This window comes from Ornithodoros turicata, unplaced genomic scaffold, assembly GCF_037126465.1.
Source record: "Ornithodoros turicata isolate Travis unplaced genomic scaffold, ASM3712646v1 Chromosome16, whole genome shotgun sequence".
NCBI lineage: Eukaryota > Metazoa > Arthropoda > Arachnida > Ixodida > Argasidae > Ornithodoros > Ornithodoros turicata.
In genome coordinates this window covers 1,981,254-1,996,543 of record NW_026999320.1, presented here as the reverse complement: position 1 = coordinate 1,996,543, position 15,290 = coordinate 1,981,254, and the positions used below count along the sequence as shown (strand labels likewise).

The following is a 15,290-nucleotide window of genomic DNA, read 5'->3' as shown; positions in this document are numbered from 1 at the left end:
GACGAAGCAGGCGCAGGCTTTTCTACGCGGGTATCGCAGTATTTTTGGATGAAATGCCGCTGTCGGTGACTCACATATTCCGGATGTTATGAAATGCGCTACTTAGAACGCTGGTAAGGTGTGAAAGTTTACCAAAAGTGCTAGACCTAGCCTAGATAACCTAGCCTAACAATCACTAAACCAACCTAAGACATCTTAAACTAGGTTAGTTTAGTATCAGATTAAGTTAAGTTGTTGCGGCTGTGGCAACTTCTTTTTGGAACCGATTTGGGAAGGCGAGGTAAGCTGCCAAACGTGCACTAACCTAAACTATAACTAAACTAACCTGAGACATCATAAAATGGGTTTGTTTAGCGCGGCTGTAGCAGCTCGCTTCGGCTCCCCAAATCAGGGGTCGGATTCACAAACGCGATCGTAAGTTACGCTAAGATGCGCTAAGACGTCGTAGCCTGCGACGCGCGTACGACGGCGTCGTAAGCGCGATTCACAAAGCTATCGTAGTGGAGAGGGTACCCCCTTTGACGAGGAAGAGGAAGTTGCTCGCTTCCTGTCACGTGCACCTCGGAGACAAACAGCCAAAGGGTGCGATGTTTTCGCTATGTTAACGATGACGAAAATTTGTGATCGCACCAATAAGAGTCGTCCCATTAGAAGAAGGCGAAGTTGTTCGTCCCCAAATGTTTTGTTACTGCACGTGCTCTCGGTCTTTCGGTAGCCATAATGGATGCCATGCAATCACAGGCGAAACGCGTTCGATGACACAGCAAATATATCAGTCGCAGTATGTTCGTCTCGGGGAGGGGGTGGGTGAGGGTGTTTTGTAAACGGTGTGTGGCACTCAGTTTTGCAGCTTTTATGGCTTCTTTTGCCTTTCTTGCAGACAATTTGGAGGGGGTGTCTAAGCGGGATGTAGGGGATGCTTGAAAAATCCCTGCGACCCGATTTTACGGAGCACAAAGTTGAAGCATTTGTTGAAGGTTACCAAGCAAAAAAGTGCCTCAATATCACTTCGGGGACGGTCTCGAAGGTTCTGTGGCAAAGTGCAATGCGTTGGCGCGTTTACGAAGTCTTTGTTTCCCGTCTCCAAATCCACCGCTGCCAAATAACGCCGCCATCTTTCTTCGTAAGACTGCTCGGGAGCTCTCGCAGGATTCCGCCGTAAGCTGCGAAGATTTTGCGACGCGCGCCCTTCGTGAATCTACACTTCGTCGTAACTTTTCCGTACGACGGAGTTACGACAGATTCCGTCGCACGAGCTCTTTGTGAATCCGGCTCCAGTTTCAGAATGAAGTCGAGTTGTGGAATGGTGACGCGTATCAAAACAATGCCCAAGCAGGCAATGGATCGGTGGCCATCCTGAAGTGTGGTTTCGTTTCTGCATCTCGTTCTTAGACTGCGGAGCAAATACGTGACGAAGATGCAGGAGGAGGGGAGACACGACAGACAGTGGGCCTGCCGTATGTTCTTCCCACCCTGCTCAAATCAAGGAGAAGGTCGTCAGCCAACACCGGCTACCCTGCCTGCACAGTAAATCATTTTACACCTTTATTTGCTCAAAAAAGGTGTATTCTTATAAACACTATATTCTTATAAACACTGTATTTTCTATTCCGAAAACGGTGCAAGAAGAGCATTACAAAAGGTGTAATATCGACATACACCACATTTTATCCAATGTCGATCATTAAGGGTGTAAAGTGGGGTGTTGAAACACGTGTTTGTCGTCTAACATACCTCTTTTACACCCCATTTGAATTGGGAATATGGTGTTAAAAATGGCCTTTTATTTCGTGAGAGAAAAAATATGCTGGGTTCACAGCTCCGCACAGCAAGTAATCACATTATAGACGATAACCTGAGTTAAAAACACAGTATTTGACACGGAAGGATGTTAGGAACTTAGCTGATATCTTTGACTCGTTGCAAGCGTGGGCGCTAATTGCAAAAACGCATTCCCGTCACCGTTACAAACGTTTCCCACCCCACCACATGTAACGAACGTGCCCCAACGAATTGTATTTCAGTATATGATCCATCCGACACGGCAATATAGGCTACTGAGGGTGCCCGAAGTCTCTTCAAGTCTCGGCACTCACAGTGTCCAACAGTGTTACCAAGCTAACGAGGCGTGCCTGCGACGCATTGCACTCCGGTTTAGGTTCCACAACGGAACCACGGCTGGTAATCTGCCGTGTTCACGGTGGTGCTTGCCGTAGAAGCAAGAACGTCGAACTGTATGTCTCGGCCACTGGTCTCGCTAGCTATTTGCGAGGGAATATTTGCCAGCAAACAATTCCGTCATAAAAGGTGTTTTCAATAGGATACTCCCCTTTTAAGGGTGTTTTGGTTTTAAACGCCCATTATAAGTGTGTTTTATTAGGAATACACCCAACTAAAGGGTGTATTAGAAAACACGCATCATTTGAGTGTAAAGGCAACCCCAAAAGGTGTGCGCCATGGGACAAGCCATTTACATCAAAAAAGTGTAAAAAAAACTTTTACTGTGTACTCATGTTGTGTTCATCGAGTAAAAAAGCACACGCAGAAGGTGATGATGAGATGGGCGATTCCACGACCGGTATGACGAGTAACGTCTCCCAGTTCATTCCAATACCATGCACGTTGTAAGCAATTATTCTACATAATCGCTCTAATACTTTATTATAGCTGTCATCCTTTGGTTCATTTGTCTTCTTTGTTTTCATTTTGCGCAGGTTACTCGTTGGAAAGCAAGTCTACAGCATCCGTTCCTTTGCGTTCCGGCTTCCACGTTGGTGCTGCCAATTTCTCCATGTTTTTCTTTTTACTCTCAATTTTTGCGTTTCGTTCTTTGCACATAGTACACCCGAAGCATTTCGCGAGATTCCCAACGCGAACCGGCATTTAACGAAACGCCTGGCCCACTTCTCTAGGTATTTAACGAACCATTGCCTGTCGTTTCTGTGCATGCCCGAAACGGGCATTTAATGAAATGACTGGAATCGTTTATTTATTTAATAAAATGCCCGGTTTTGCGAATTGCCTGTAACATGTGTGCACATGGGCGAGCCTGGTAAGTGTATTCAATGAAACCTTAGTTGTGTCTTCGTGGAACGTTGTTATGTCGTTGGAACGCTTCCATCTAACGCAGAAGTAATACTCTCATGAGCGCGACCTCAGATATTTTCTTGGCTATATTCCACCTCGCGATTCCCATCAATAGCGACAAGACGTGAAAACAAAATGAGCGAACACCCAGTCCGTTAATAGCTATTTCGAAGCGTACCCGCTACACGATTTTCGAAGTGCACCGGTGCCTATCGAGCTGATGCACAGCTCAAAGAACGTGCGATATTCTCATTGTAGCGAGTACTCACGGCTTTTGTGTGACAGTCTTTGTCTAGATAAATCTGGAAGGGCAACGATTACGGATGTAGCCATTCAATTAAGTTATGACATCAACAATACCTTTCCTGGTTCTCAGCTGATCAAATGATTGACGATCCATGACTTTTCTGCTGAATGGCTGGCAGCAGTTGTCCAAAGTGGTCAAAAGGAAAATAATTCGTGCACGCGCAGGACACGAAGATAAGCGCGGAATCTTCTACTTCTTCTTCTTCTTCCACTACTACGCACAGTGTCCACAAGCACCACACGGCGTGGAATACATCGTACTTCGTCATCTTCTTGCCGACAACGGTATGATGTAGGAAAGAATTTGGGTTCTGAAATTGTCGCAGAAATGAAATGTGCATGAGGAAGGATACAGTGGACGTAAACACTTAAAACATGAATGTCGCCCTTCTCCACGCGCTGAGAAGCCCAGCGAATATACTCGTTTTCTACTAAAGACTATCTCCACAACTTCGCCAGTGGGAACTGGGTCAGCAGCCATACCAGGTTTCCTTGCCGTATTCTCGCTATGTTACGGGTGAGCACATGCGTTACCTGCTACAGCAGTAATGATGAACGTCTTGTGCTGCTGCCCTTCCCACATCGTGTATATTTGTCCAAGTGCTTAGAATGTATAGCCTATCTAGCACGTTTACTGATGCAGGGTGATGGTGTGGAATTAAACCCAGGCCCTATTACTAAAGCACAGAAAGAACAACTGTCACGCACGCTTGGCATGTTTACAGATATTATCAAAAGCGTAGATACTTATGACTGACATGAGTGACTTACACTTATGTTATGACTGACATGACACTTATGACTGACATGAAGTCATTGCAGTCCAATGGACTAACAACCGTTGAGAGCGAGATCGCGGCCATGAAAACCACCCAGTCAACTCTTGTTGACACCATCCAGGCCGACCTTGCTGACAATCATTCCTATTGTTTGAATACTTGTGGGTCGAGTCACTTACTGCCCGCATTAATGACCTAGAAGATAGATCTCGCCGATCGAATGCTGTATTTCATGGTATGCCCACAACGAGTCATGGACAGAAAGTGAGTGAAAGGTGACCAAAACCTGTCGTGACAAACTCGGCATCAAGTGCAACTCTACAGACTTCGAGTGTGTTCATCGTGTTGGAGAATTGAACGACACGACCCCCCGCCCTACTATTGCAAAGTTCTGATCTTTTAAAGGAAAAGATTAAGTCGACTCTCCTGCCTCAAAGGTATGAGGCTCACGAAGAAAAATCGCTAACGAGTTTTCGGCAGCCACTCGCTTTGCTCGCCGTCGCCTCGTTGAATATGGAAAGTCACAATCATGCGCATTTAAACTGCGTCATGATAGTCTACTGATTGGGAGCAGGGCTTTTGTGCTTGAGCCTCATTCTAAGACTGTAAAAGAACTCATGTAACCAGCACCGCAAGGTTCAACCGCAACTGCGCTCTCACCGCTTCATTCAACCTTACCGTCCCAACCAGGTCCATCTCGTCCTTCCATGTCAGAGCTCTACATTAACATGAGAAGTATTGCACCAAGGTTTGACCACCTACACGCCCTTGTTCATACCACGTCTTGTGACGTATTATCATTAATTGAAACCTGATTGTCTTCTACTACCTCCGACAATGATAGGTCCACACCGCACCAGGGTTACCGCATATTTCGCCTATAGGGCGTCTCGGCCAGGAGGAGGTGTCACAGTATGTACTAAAGAGAAGATTTTCCCGTCACTCGTTGATATTTCTTCCTCGTTAGAAGACATATGAATCACACTAGATAACGTTTACATCCACTGCTTGTAGACACTCGTTATAGGTCTCCAGATTCGGAACCGAAAAGCTCTCCTGTCGCCTTACAGTCAATGTTGGCAGAAGTCGGGGCTAGGTTTCGGTCGAACCGCATTTTCTTAAATGGAGACTTCAACTACCTTTCAATTGACTGCACCTGCCTTTCTTGTAATGGTCATTACCTGATAAGCGAATTACGACACTTCATTGAAGCATGCCAAACATTTAATCTGTCACAAATGGTCGAGGACCCCGCCAGAGCTGCATCACACATTGAATCCCTTTTGAACCTCGTGCTAACAATACACCCTGATGACACAATGGTTATCAGCATTCGATGGCATTAGCACTCACAAACCACTTTTATTGAACATATTTTCTCATCGCCTCCTGTCACGTGAACACAGCACTGAACTAATTAGTCCCCATAACAGAGCAACTTTTACGTTATAAACATGGCTCCGACTTCTTTGTACAACACATATTAGCCAGTATACATCACGCTCACTTGAGGAAAACTGGGTGCTGTTCAGGGATGCACTTCGTCACCTGGAGAAGATATACGTGCCCAATATACGCATTAACTCTTTCTCTCATGCACCTTGGTTCAGAAAACGTTTCGGCAACTGCTAGACAAAGAAAAAACTACTGAAGCTTGGTCTAAGTACTCAGAACCCAACAGCGAATATGCATCAGAACTAATGTTCTCGGTAGGAGGCGCCATATACTATGTAATGTACGGTTATCGATGTTAAAGGTCAGATATGCCGATTTTGAAGTGCCGCACAACTGAGCGATACTCGCGCTGTGTGTTCATTACCGAACACTGAATATGTGTGCGAAATATCTTGCTCCAACTGTTCGTAGTTTTTTAGAAAACAGTTTTTTTAGTTCCCACGCCCGGCCGTCAGACCGTCGGCAAACCCTGCGCACGGGCGCACCGACGTCACTGCTCTCGGTTTATCTGTCTTTGGCTTGGCATGGACTCTTGGCTTGGCTGCTTGGCTTCTTTCGTTTCCTCCTCTGTGCATCGTACATAAGCGAACAGCTGTTATGTTGTTGCTAAGCCGGAAACAAAGCATGTGAATGTTTTTTTTTGGCACAGCGTCGTTGGGAAAGTGCACTTCCTTGTTCTGACCTTGCCTTTTATGGGCTGGAGCGATATGAATCGTAAATATGCCACGGCGAAGTTGTCGAAGATGCGAGAGTGCTACGCTGTTAGAACAATTCATCGGTGCATTCAAGTGTTACCTATTATAAGCTGCCAAAAGACCAAGCAGTGCGAAGCTCTTGGCTGACAGTGGTGCCTGCTAATTTCCACTGCAAGGATTTCGTCCACGAATGTTATCATAGGTTACGCGCGACTCCAGAGGCAATTTGGAATCTCGGCACGAAATCGTCTGATGAAAATCTGAGGTGCTCGACGCATAACATTTTGAACGTGCCACGGAGGATCAAGGCAAAAAACGAGAGCAAAAAATGGTAAGTCGAGGTTCAGATATAAAAAATAGCAAGCTTAATGAATCGATTGTGCAGCTGTCCTACTGCGCTTACTCTGATATAACCACGATTAACAACACAATAGTACTATTGACAGTCTAACTTCTGAATTATCACAGGCGCACGCTGAAGGCGGAAATGAAGCATGATCTGGCTTGCATCTGGTCATGAAGAAATTGCTGACACGTTAGTTGCAGTCCACCTCCACCAACAGGTATGACAATGTGATGTTATAATTTGAGTATTCATCTATGTTCAACTTTTCATGTGCACTCGCATGCAGACATTTTGACACCACTTTTAAATCTGCCCTCAAAGTTACAACCTGTGGTTCCAGGGTGGAAAACAAAGATCGCCATTCCGATTAGCTGCTATCTCCCAGTTCAAGCACTTTTGCTGTCTGGACACTGGTTCCTGTGGATGGGGTGTTACAAGCTTTACTGTCTGATATAGAAGGTATGTTACATTAGTTCAGTTAATTTGTCTTTTGCACATTTTTGTTACTGTTAGCTGGATTACTGTTGGACATACAATCCTTTGACACACCAAAGCTGATGTCGCCTCTGATAACATTTTAGAATTTTCAGTGTCATCAACGTCCATTGAGGAAGGTGCCTTTACTATCTGTGAATCTTTAACTGAAGAATAGCCCAGAATTCATGTTAACATTGTCTACTCTTATTAATTCACTGTCTGTTTTCTGAGAGCTAAGAAAAATGGAAACTATTTATTTGTCACAACTTCACACTGGATACTGGTGTGGTACTGGCTTGACATGTAAGCTAAAATACCTGGATTCTACAATAATTGTGTTCAACTTGGTGCATTACCCTGGGCAATGCCACATTCACTACATTTTTAGTGGGTCCGGTGCACAAATACTGTGTGCATACTGCATACATACATACTGTTCGATAGGCAAAAATACCTGAGCAGTGCTGTGTAGTCTTTTTACCCAAAGTCCATACTCTTACTGCAAAGTCACAGTACGTAGAACAGCAATGTGCAGGTATGCTGCGATAGAGATTCACAACAGAAAGAAGACTGTTGAGAGCATCTAAATTTTAATGAGACGAGACTTTCGTGCACAAGGCTGCTCTTGTCAATGTCTGACATGAAGTTACAAAATCCCAGAATATATAAAACATGTTGTAATGTAGAGAGTGAGGCAGACATGTAGAGACATGTAATGTAGAGAGAGAGACATAAAGATAATTATATAATCATATATAATAAAATAAAAAGGGGGTACAACTGCCCCCTCAACTCAACTCGACAACTCAATAACTCTACTTATTCTCTACCTTACAACATGTCATATATTCTGGAATTTTGTAACTTTATGTTAGACATCAAGAAGTACAGCTTTCTGTGCAAAAGTATTCTTTCTGTTGTGCACAATCATTATGCAGTAAATGCGACTATCCATTTCTTGTCATTAAATGCTTTTCCTTTCTTTCTTTCTTTTTTTCTGCAGTGATGAGCATCCATAAGGACACATGCCAGAAAGGGAGTCTCTTTGGGATGACAAACCCTCATCACCTCATGAGGATACAATGGTTGACGAATGGTTCTCAAGCACATCGAAACTTCCAACAAATAATTCATGAAAAAGCCAGTCAGTGCTAGCACCAGGAATTGAACGTGGGCCATCCTGCTACCAGTCAGAGATGTTCAGTGGTGTAGCCACGAGGGGGCTAGGGGGTCTCGAGCCCCCCCTACCTGCCACGGACCGACCCACACAAATCGTGCAAATCCGAGAACATAATATATGGGGGGGGGGGGGGGGGGACCAGTGTGACTATCGCGAAAGTTCTTGCAGTTCATGGCGTCTATCTAAGAAGCATTCTTGAATGGTTTTCAAAGTATGAGCTTTTCAAAATACTTCCAATCTCGTGATACCACTTCATTGGTCATGACAGCCTATACATGTAATCGTACTGTGAACGTCTAAATCAACTATTTTCGTTCCCTTTTTTAATCCTCAGTTTGAAGTGTGCACAAGTATGTGTGTGTTGTCGACACAGGATCAGCGGGGGGGGGGGGGGGTTTCGTATCGAGCCCCCCCTACCTTTGAGGTCGGGCTACGCCACTGGAGATGTTACATTTCAGGTGCTCATTGACTTTTGGTGAATTACTTGTTGACTTTGTCCCAAGGTGGAGCTCGCTACAGCTCATTTGCTATCTGTTAATGTTGTGGCGTGTGTTGCGTTTTTTTCTTTGTGTGTTCCAGACTCAGAACGGTTAATTTGGATCAGGTCAGGTACGTTTCATTTAGACATGGCAAACATAAAGTGGTGTTTCTCAACACAACTTAGCAGTGGTCTTCATGCATTACTGATACAGGCCATTAAGCGTGAATAGAAACCTAGCCAGAGCAGCTGATACACAGAGAGAACATAGCCCGTGTGTGTTTGTCTTTTCCACCGCAGCCCTTGGGTTTCCTCCCTGATGGCTACACATGTCAGGGATAGGTTTCAGAACCGGTAGTTCCCGCCAAGTGTGAATTGCTTTTCAGGGGATCATCACGCTGGCAGATGAAACATATGGTTTAAATTATTTGCAGGACAGGAATTGCGCAGCTTCACACAAATACTACTACTACGACGTAAGAGTGGTTTAAAATCTATATTTTTTGTGCTCCTGACATTATCGCACAAGATGTAGTATCCACTATGATCCTTTATGTGGGGGGTATGTACAGTGCAATCAACAGATGCTATTTACAAATCTGTGTTTTCTACTGTGTTGAAATGCTGTAGTTTGTATCTGAGAGCCATAGTGAAACACAGGCCCTCGAGAAACATGGCAACACATTGCAGGGACTCTGGATGCTGCCTAAATTTCCAGAACACACAGCTCAAGGCAGTGGTTAAATAACAAGTGGTTAGAGAAATCCAAGATAGTTGCATCCGTAAGCAGTCCGCTGTTGGATTTGCTTCTGTCAGAGATACGTTATCTCAAAGGGAACGCACGGACACACTCAGAATGATACTAGGGCTGCCTGTGAAATAGAATGAGGAGAGGGGAAGATATATAACCCTTTTTCTTGTCTGTTATTCTATTGGTTAAATTGTCATTTTCTTAGTAGCATATGTGTGTATATTCCAGAGTCTGCTAATAAATATATCAGTTTAGAGCTAGCAGTCGCATTGTAGATGTCTCATCCTGTCCTTGGTTGCTTGTGATTCACTATGGCCATGCTTGCTAATGCAAAAACAGAAAACAAAAAAAGACAATAGAAAAACACGGAAAGAGCGACCTAAAAAGCTGCCTGTTCTAGTGCTCACATGGAGGCAATGCAATGAGGTAACATGTTCCATTCATGAATTGTGCATAGTAGTACATATCACAACGGCAACCGATTAATCAGATTTTTCTTAAGTACTTTGTTTTTTTTTTTAGCTTTGTTTGCACAGTCTATTATTGGAGCTTTATGTGATTCCCCTCTTCAGATACTTTAAGATTGCTGATGCTGTGCAGTTTGTTAATTTTGAAACTGTACTGTGCTGAGGTACAAAAACAGAATTGTCATATCTGCATTTGAGCACATAGGAATAATTTGTAAGTACTTTACTTGTTGACATTAATATTTGCACCAGGTCACAACTTTGTTGATTTATGGAAAATGTAAATAAATATATTTATTTGCTTCCCAAACAATGCACAAATGTCTTCTTTTCTAGTGAGATATTCCCTGTTCACCAGACATAAATGTGGAAAAGGAGCACAATGATGGTAGAGTCTAGCGTTGCTTTTTGCCACTTCACATATATGCACTGTTATTCGTGTGCACATGTAGGAATAGGAAGGTAGAGAATGTGCATAAAAAATTTCGTATGCAGCCACACATATGGTTGAGAAGGTTAATTAGATGATGTCCAAGCATATATAATTGTGCTTCATGTGCAATGGGTATGCTAACGGATTGCTTCCATGAAGCCTTTTTATTTATTTTTTATAAATTCTTTCTATAAATGTTATTTTTGATTTTATATAAATTTCATATTACATATTGTATACTTATATTTTTATAAATTTTATACTAAAAACTCAAGTTACACGGCCCCTGTAAGAGTGCCCTTTGCAAATGGTTTGATAACGTGTCTCGAACTGTAAAGGTAAGAGGCAATCGAGAATGCTGCAGACAAGGTTGCAACTTACATATTGCTTATCACGTCCTACATACAAAGTGCTTTGTACAATAATTCCTGAGCACGGAATTAATCCCGAGGCTGGCCAGTGATGTCACCCACGACGACAAGTCACATAACTGCCTTTAATACTTTTACACCCCATGGGCTGAGTTGTGAATTGAAAGAGCACTCTACAGAAGGATAAGGTGCACCTGACTTCTAGGATCTATGCTATGCCCTAACTCTTCAGACACCACATTTCTAAGTGGCAATATGTGCTCTGCTACTTCTTTTGCGTCTGCATAGTGTGCAACCACATGGCTACTGGAGCTTTCGTGTGCATGTTTTTGTGCGACGGTGTTCATTACAAACAATATCCAGATGTTAAGACATAAAATACAGTAGTTTGTAGCGTACCACACAACGCAGCGTGACATGGGAGTGCGTGATTCAAAGAAAGCTTCTGGAAAATGCACAGAATCCCACAAAAAGTTTAAAATGTGATTTGTATTTCGTTTTACGTCTTTCGTCGTTACATACCATCGTCGACGCTGTTGCACATTGATAAATCGTACGTAAAACTTGTCCCATAGCAGTATGCGGTTTCTCAAATACATAGCACAATTTTCCTGCAGTAATAAAACGCTGTCGGCACTTTCTTGCTGACACGGCTGTCGAAACGTCAGCCTCTACAATGGGCAAGTGCTGTAAAGGGGCTAACGCAGACGCGACTTGATACAAATTGTACGTGCTCACAAAACACAAACGACGAATTCCAGTCACAACATCGCACAGAGGTTGGTTCGCGAATGAGTTCGCAGCTGCTGCACTGTTTACTTATCGCGGAACGGTGGAACCCGGCTGTCCGCCATCTTCAAGCACAGATACGTGAAGCCGCGAGAAGCCGTAGCTGAAATCCACTGACAAGTACGAAGGCGCGTACACGTCACAATGCCCGTTCGGGCGCATTTACGTCATAAAAATGGCTGCGCCCATGTGTGTTTCGGAATGAATTACCTATTTTTTTGACATGGTACTGTACCGAACTGAGAGAATGAAGGTGTATTTTGGGGAGAGCTGGATGTGGGCTTTCAGAATATCACAACCGTTTCGACTATTTGGGATATCGGCATAGCTGACCTTTAACACGGGCGGGCGCAGTTTTTGGTGCACGTACATAAAAAGGCACGTCAAGGACAGGAGAAGTGTCTTTTTCCTGGAAAGGCCGTTCCTTGGGAGTCTTGCAGATTGTTCCGGCAGCCGAGCGGTTGTGGTCGCTGGGAGTACATAAGCAGAGGTGAAATAAACTTTGGTTGTCTCTGTTCCTTCGCGGGCTGGGCGGACGGGCGAGTACAAATCCGAGTCAGTCCGGCTACAGGGAACGTGAAGCCAGGGTATGTCTTCGCTCTTTTTATTAAGTGTTCATTTTTCTACTAGGCCGTTAAAAACAGCTCAGCGCTGTGGTCATCTCACGAAGCGGCTGGCATGCTTGTGTTAACCAGTATACTGGACAAATTGGAAACCAGTATAGAGCGTCAGACCGGATTATTCACTCAGGCAGGATACTGGTCTTACTAGATAACCCAGAGTGGGCATTGGTGTTACGGGACTGGTCTTACTAGAGTGTATAGTGTGGACAGTGGTTTTACTGGAGAGTCCAGTGTGGTCACATTGGTGTGCGCCCATCGGCTTTTACAAGTCCTGTTCTACATGCTGTGTCGTAGCCTGAGAGGCAAATAAGCAGTGCGGTCCGACCTTAATCTGCATGCATCTGATGCAATCTTAATAGCATGTGTAGACACAGAAATGCGGAAGGACTCACTCACTATTCCCAGGTTTGTTTTCTTTATTGTGTCACTTTTCTGTTTTTGCCTTGCAGGGCAACATTTCCAAAACGAAATCTGCAAGGATTCACCTGACTAGTTTTAGCTTTGCTTTGCCCTGAAATGCAACTCGTCGCCGTTTCACGTTGTGTCCAGAAATGCTGCATCAAATTGTTGATTACCTTGTCTTTCGTTGTTCCCGCTCTACGCACATGTAGTTCTCATAAACAAAACTGTCAACCCAAAGATGAATCTGGAATTTGTACGCATAGTGAGTATCATCGAAAGAAAATATTGTGTTCATAATTCTTTGTTTCTATGGAATACATTGCATGAAGTACTCGTACACTCGTAGAACAGGCTGATGTAGCACAAGCTATTGTAATGCCTACAATTTGCCGATTGAAATACCGTACACGGCGTAGTTCTGCAAAGATACAAACAAACAATGATTGCGTTTTGTTTGTATTCCATATTGCATTGTATGTTTGTTGCCCGCCACCCACACATTTTGGCTGCGAATGTTGGAGTTCGGACAAACAGGGGAAATGAAGGCTCCACGATGGACGCTGTCAGCAAAGTGCCAGTGTGCGTCGTCTCTTCTACCATCAGAAACTGAATGTGGATCGAGAGATAGTGATACGGTACGTTGCACTGATCTATGCCCCTCTGTTGGTGAGGGCAGAACGGCAGGCACTGGCACTTCACACGGGTACTCAATTATATTTCAGGTTCAAAATTAAGTTTTGGTGTCCACGGTACAATGCGAAATGAAAAAAAAAAGACTCAATGTACCAATTAATTATTCAATGGTGATAATTATAAATTCCACATGACAGAGAAACACCTATAGTGAATTATCTTGGTACCGAGGACCATCTGCAACGATTACGGTTATCTTGCTCACTTGGTATGGACAGACCATGGTATATTCCTCGTGGAGAAGAATGTTGGGTTCATTTTTGCCTCTCTCCAGCGAGGCTAGTTTGAACTTTTTGCATTACCGGAGTCTTCCCTGTATTCAAGGTTGCCTCATTACGGTGATAGACGATTTTTACCCGTCAAACTGCCTTCATTGACACATTTGTAAGAATGCATGGTAACTTGTTTGGCAGCAAATGCAGTTACATAACCATTTCTACCAATTCAGTACAGCTAGTTTCGAGTAACTGAGCGCAATTTCTCCCCGAATTTAGTGGTCAGCGTATTTGAAGTTTTTCGACCCGAATACACATTAATTTAGAGTCAAGCGATTACTTAAATTTGTCAATATATGTAATTTCCAACACAAAAAGGCAATTCATTCGTTCTTGCCTTCTTCAGCCCTTGCTTGTCAATTGGCAAAATTGGTTTAGTAATTGATGGTTCTGAGCAGCAAAAAGCAGCGCTATAAAAATTGTCGATAAACCAACATTCACAGTGGAAAGTAACTATTCAGAGGCTAGACCACATGGCGCAGAAAAACTCAAGAAAGCCTGAAGGCTTGAACATGGCTTGTTCAAAATATAGCAGGCCGCTACCAGGCTATTTTTTTTCTTTTTTGAAGACTGCTTTGTAAATGCCCACCCATGTTACACATCCACCATTTGTGCACTGACGGTGAAACGATGCAAAAACAGTAATCGATATCAACAAAATGAAGCGGAAGGATAACTTTCGAAGTCGTGTTCCTCCATACACAACGCGAAACACAATATTCTTTTGCACAGATGTCACATTTAAGCAGACAAAGCGCTCGAGGAAGCGCATCCTACGCCCACTTCATTGAATATAGTTATGAGTAGAGCAAGCAAGAACACAAGACAGAGTACTATTTGTCTAACGCGCATAAGTAACACGAAAAAAAAAAAAAAACATTACCGGTAGGGTCCAAGCTGGTCCGGCAAGTTGCACGCCTTGTCACGTATAAGAGCACTGTACTGGCAAAACACCTTTTACGTCGTCAAACAAATAGCGAATACAACAACAAACGTCACGCACGATGGTGCAATATCTTGTTTAAAAATGGGCTTACTTGAGACTTTAGGGCCCCAAGAGCACATAGACCGCCTTAGGTGATCCGGAGGATGCCATCAAGGGACAAAAATGACGTCGCCAGGAAGTCCTCACCAGATCCTCAACTTGTCAGAAAAGTGACACCCCCCAATCTGTCCTCAGGGCTTCCTCAGACAATCACCTCAGGATGCAACCAATATGATTTTGGGAGTCATTGGGGAATATTTTTGGGTGCGACCCCAGACGTGGCTGCACATGCAAAGCTCACTCACTAAGAAGTTGAAGCATCACAACAAACTTCACAAGACTGAAACACTTTTATGGCATTTAATTCACATCGTGTCAATGTGAAAAAAAAAGTGAGGTCTGACAAAATTTTGCTACACTTGACGTGAACATCACACTGGTCTTGAATATATTAATGATGACAGTGAAAGCTGACAGTGAGAGACGTAAAATATAGTGCAACACAAGCATTTAAAGAATTTCACAATGATGTCAAAAGATATCACGAGGGATAACTGTCTCAGCATGGTTGGAAACAGTATTGACAGATTATGCAAAAATATGTAAATGTCTTGAGCAAAAATAGCACATTGGGAACACAAGGCAAAGCAATGTAAGAAAGTACAATGTGAACGAGACTGATATAGGTAAAAACCGCC

The 15,290-nt window shown here is 43.5% G+C and overlaps 1 protein-coding gene and 1 long non-coding RNA gene across 4 annotated transcripts in view; one reads left to right on the top strand and one right to left on the bottom strand.

Annotated features, from left to right (window-relative positions):
- Window positions 1-3,532, bottom strand: part of LOC135372688 (uncharacterized) — a 200,673-nt gene extending 197,141 nt beyond the window's left edge. For all 3 annotated transcript variants that reach the window (XM_064606182.1, XM_064606184.1, XM_064606185.1), the window contains exons 1-2: window positions 3,448-3,532; window positions 3,357-3,389 (exon numbers count right to left, since the gene is read on the bottom strand). In XM_064606182.1, the coding sequence (XP_064462252.1) occupies window positions 3,357-3,389; window positions 3,448-3,487 (73 nt within the window). In that variant the 5' untranslated portion in view covers window positions 3,488-3,532. The remainder of the gene's footprint in view (window positions 1-3,356; window positions 3,390-3,447) is intronic.
- Window positions 3,533-6,605: 3,073 nt separating this feature from the next.
- On the top strand, window positions 6,606-8,446 carry LOC135372689 (uncharacterized). The gene is made up of 4 exons (XR_010416065.1): window positions 6,606-6,653; window positions 6,791-6,885; window positions 7,009-7,127; window positions 8,149-8,446. It is a non-coding gene; the product is annotated as an uncharacterized LOC135372689 (long non-coding RNA).
- The last annotated feature ends 6,844 nt before the right edge of the window (window positions 8,447-15,290 follow it).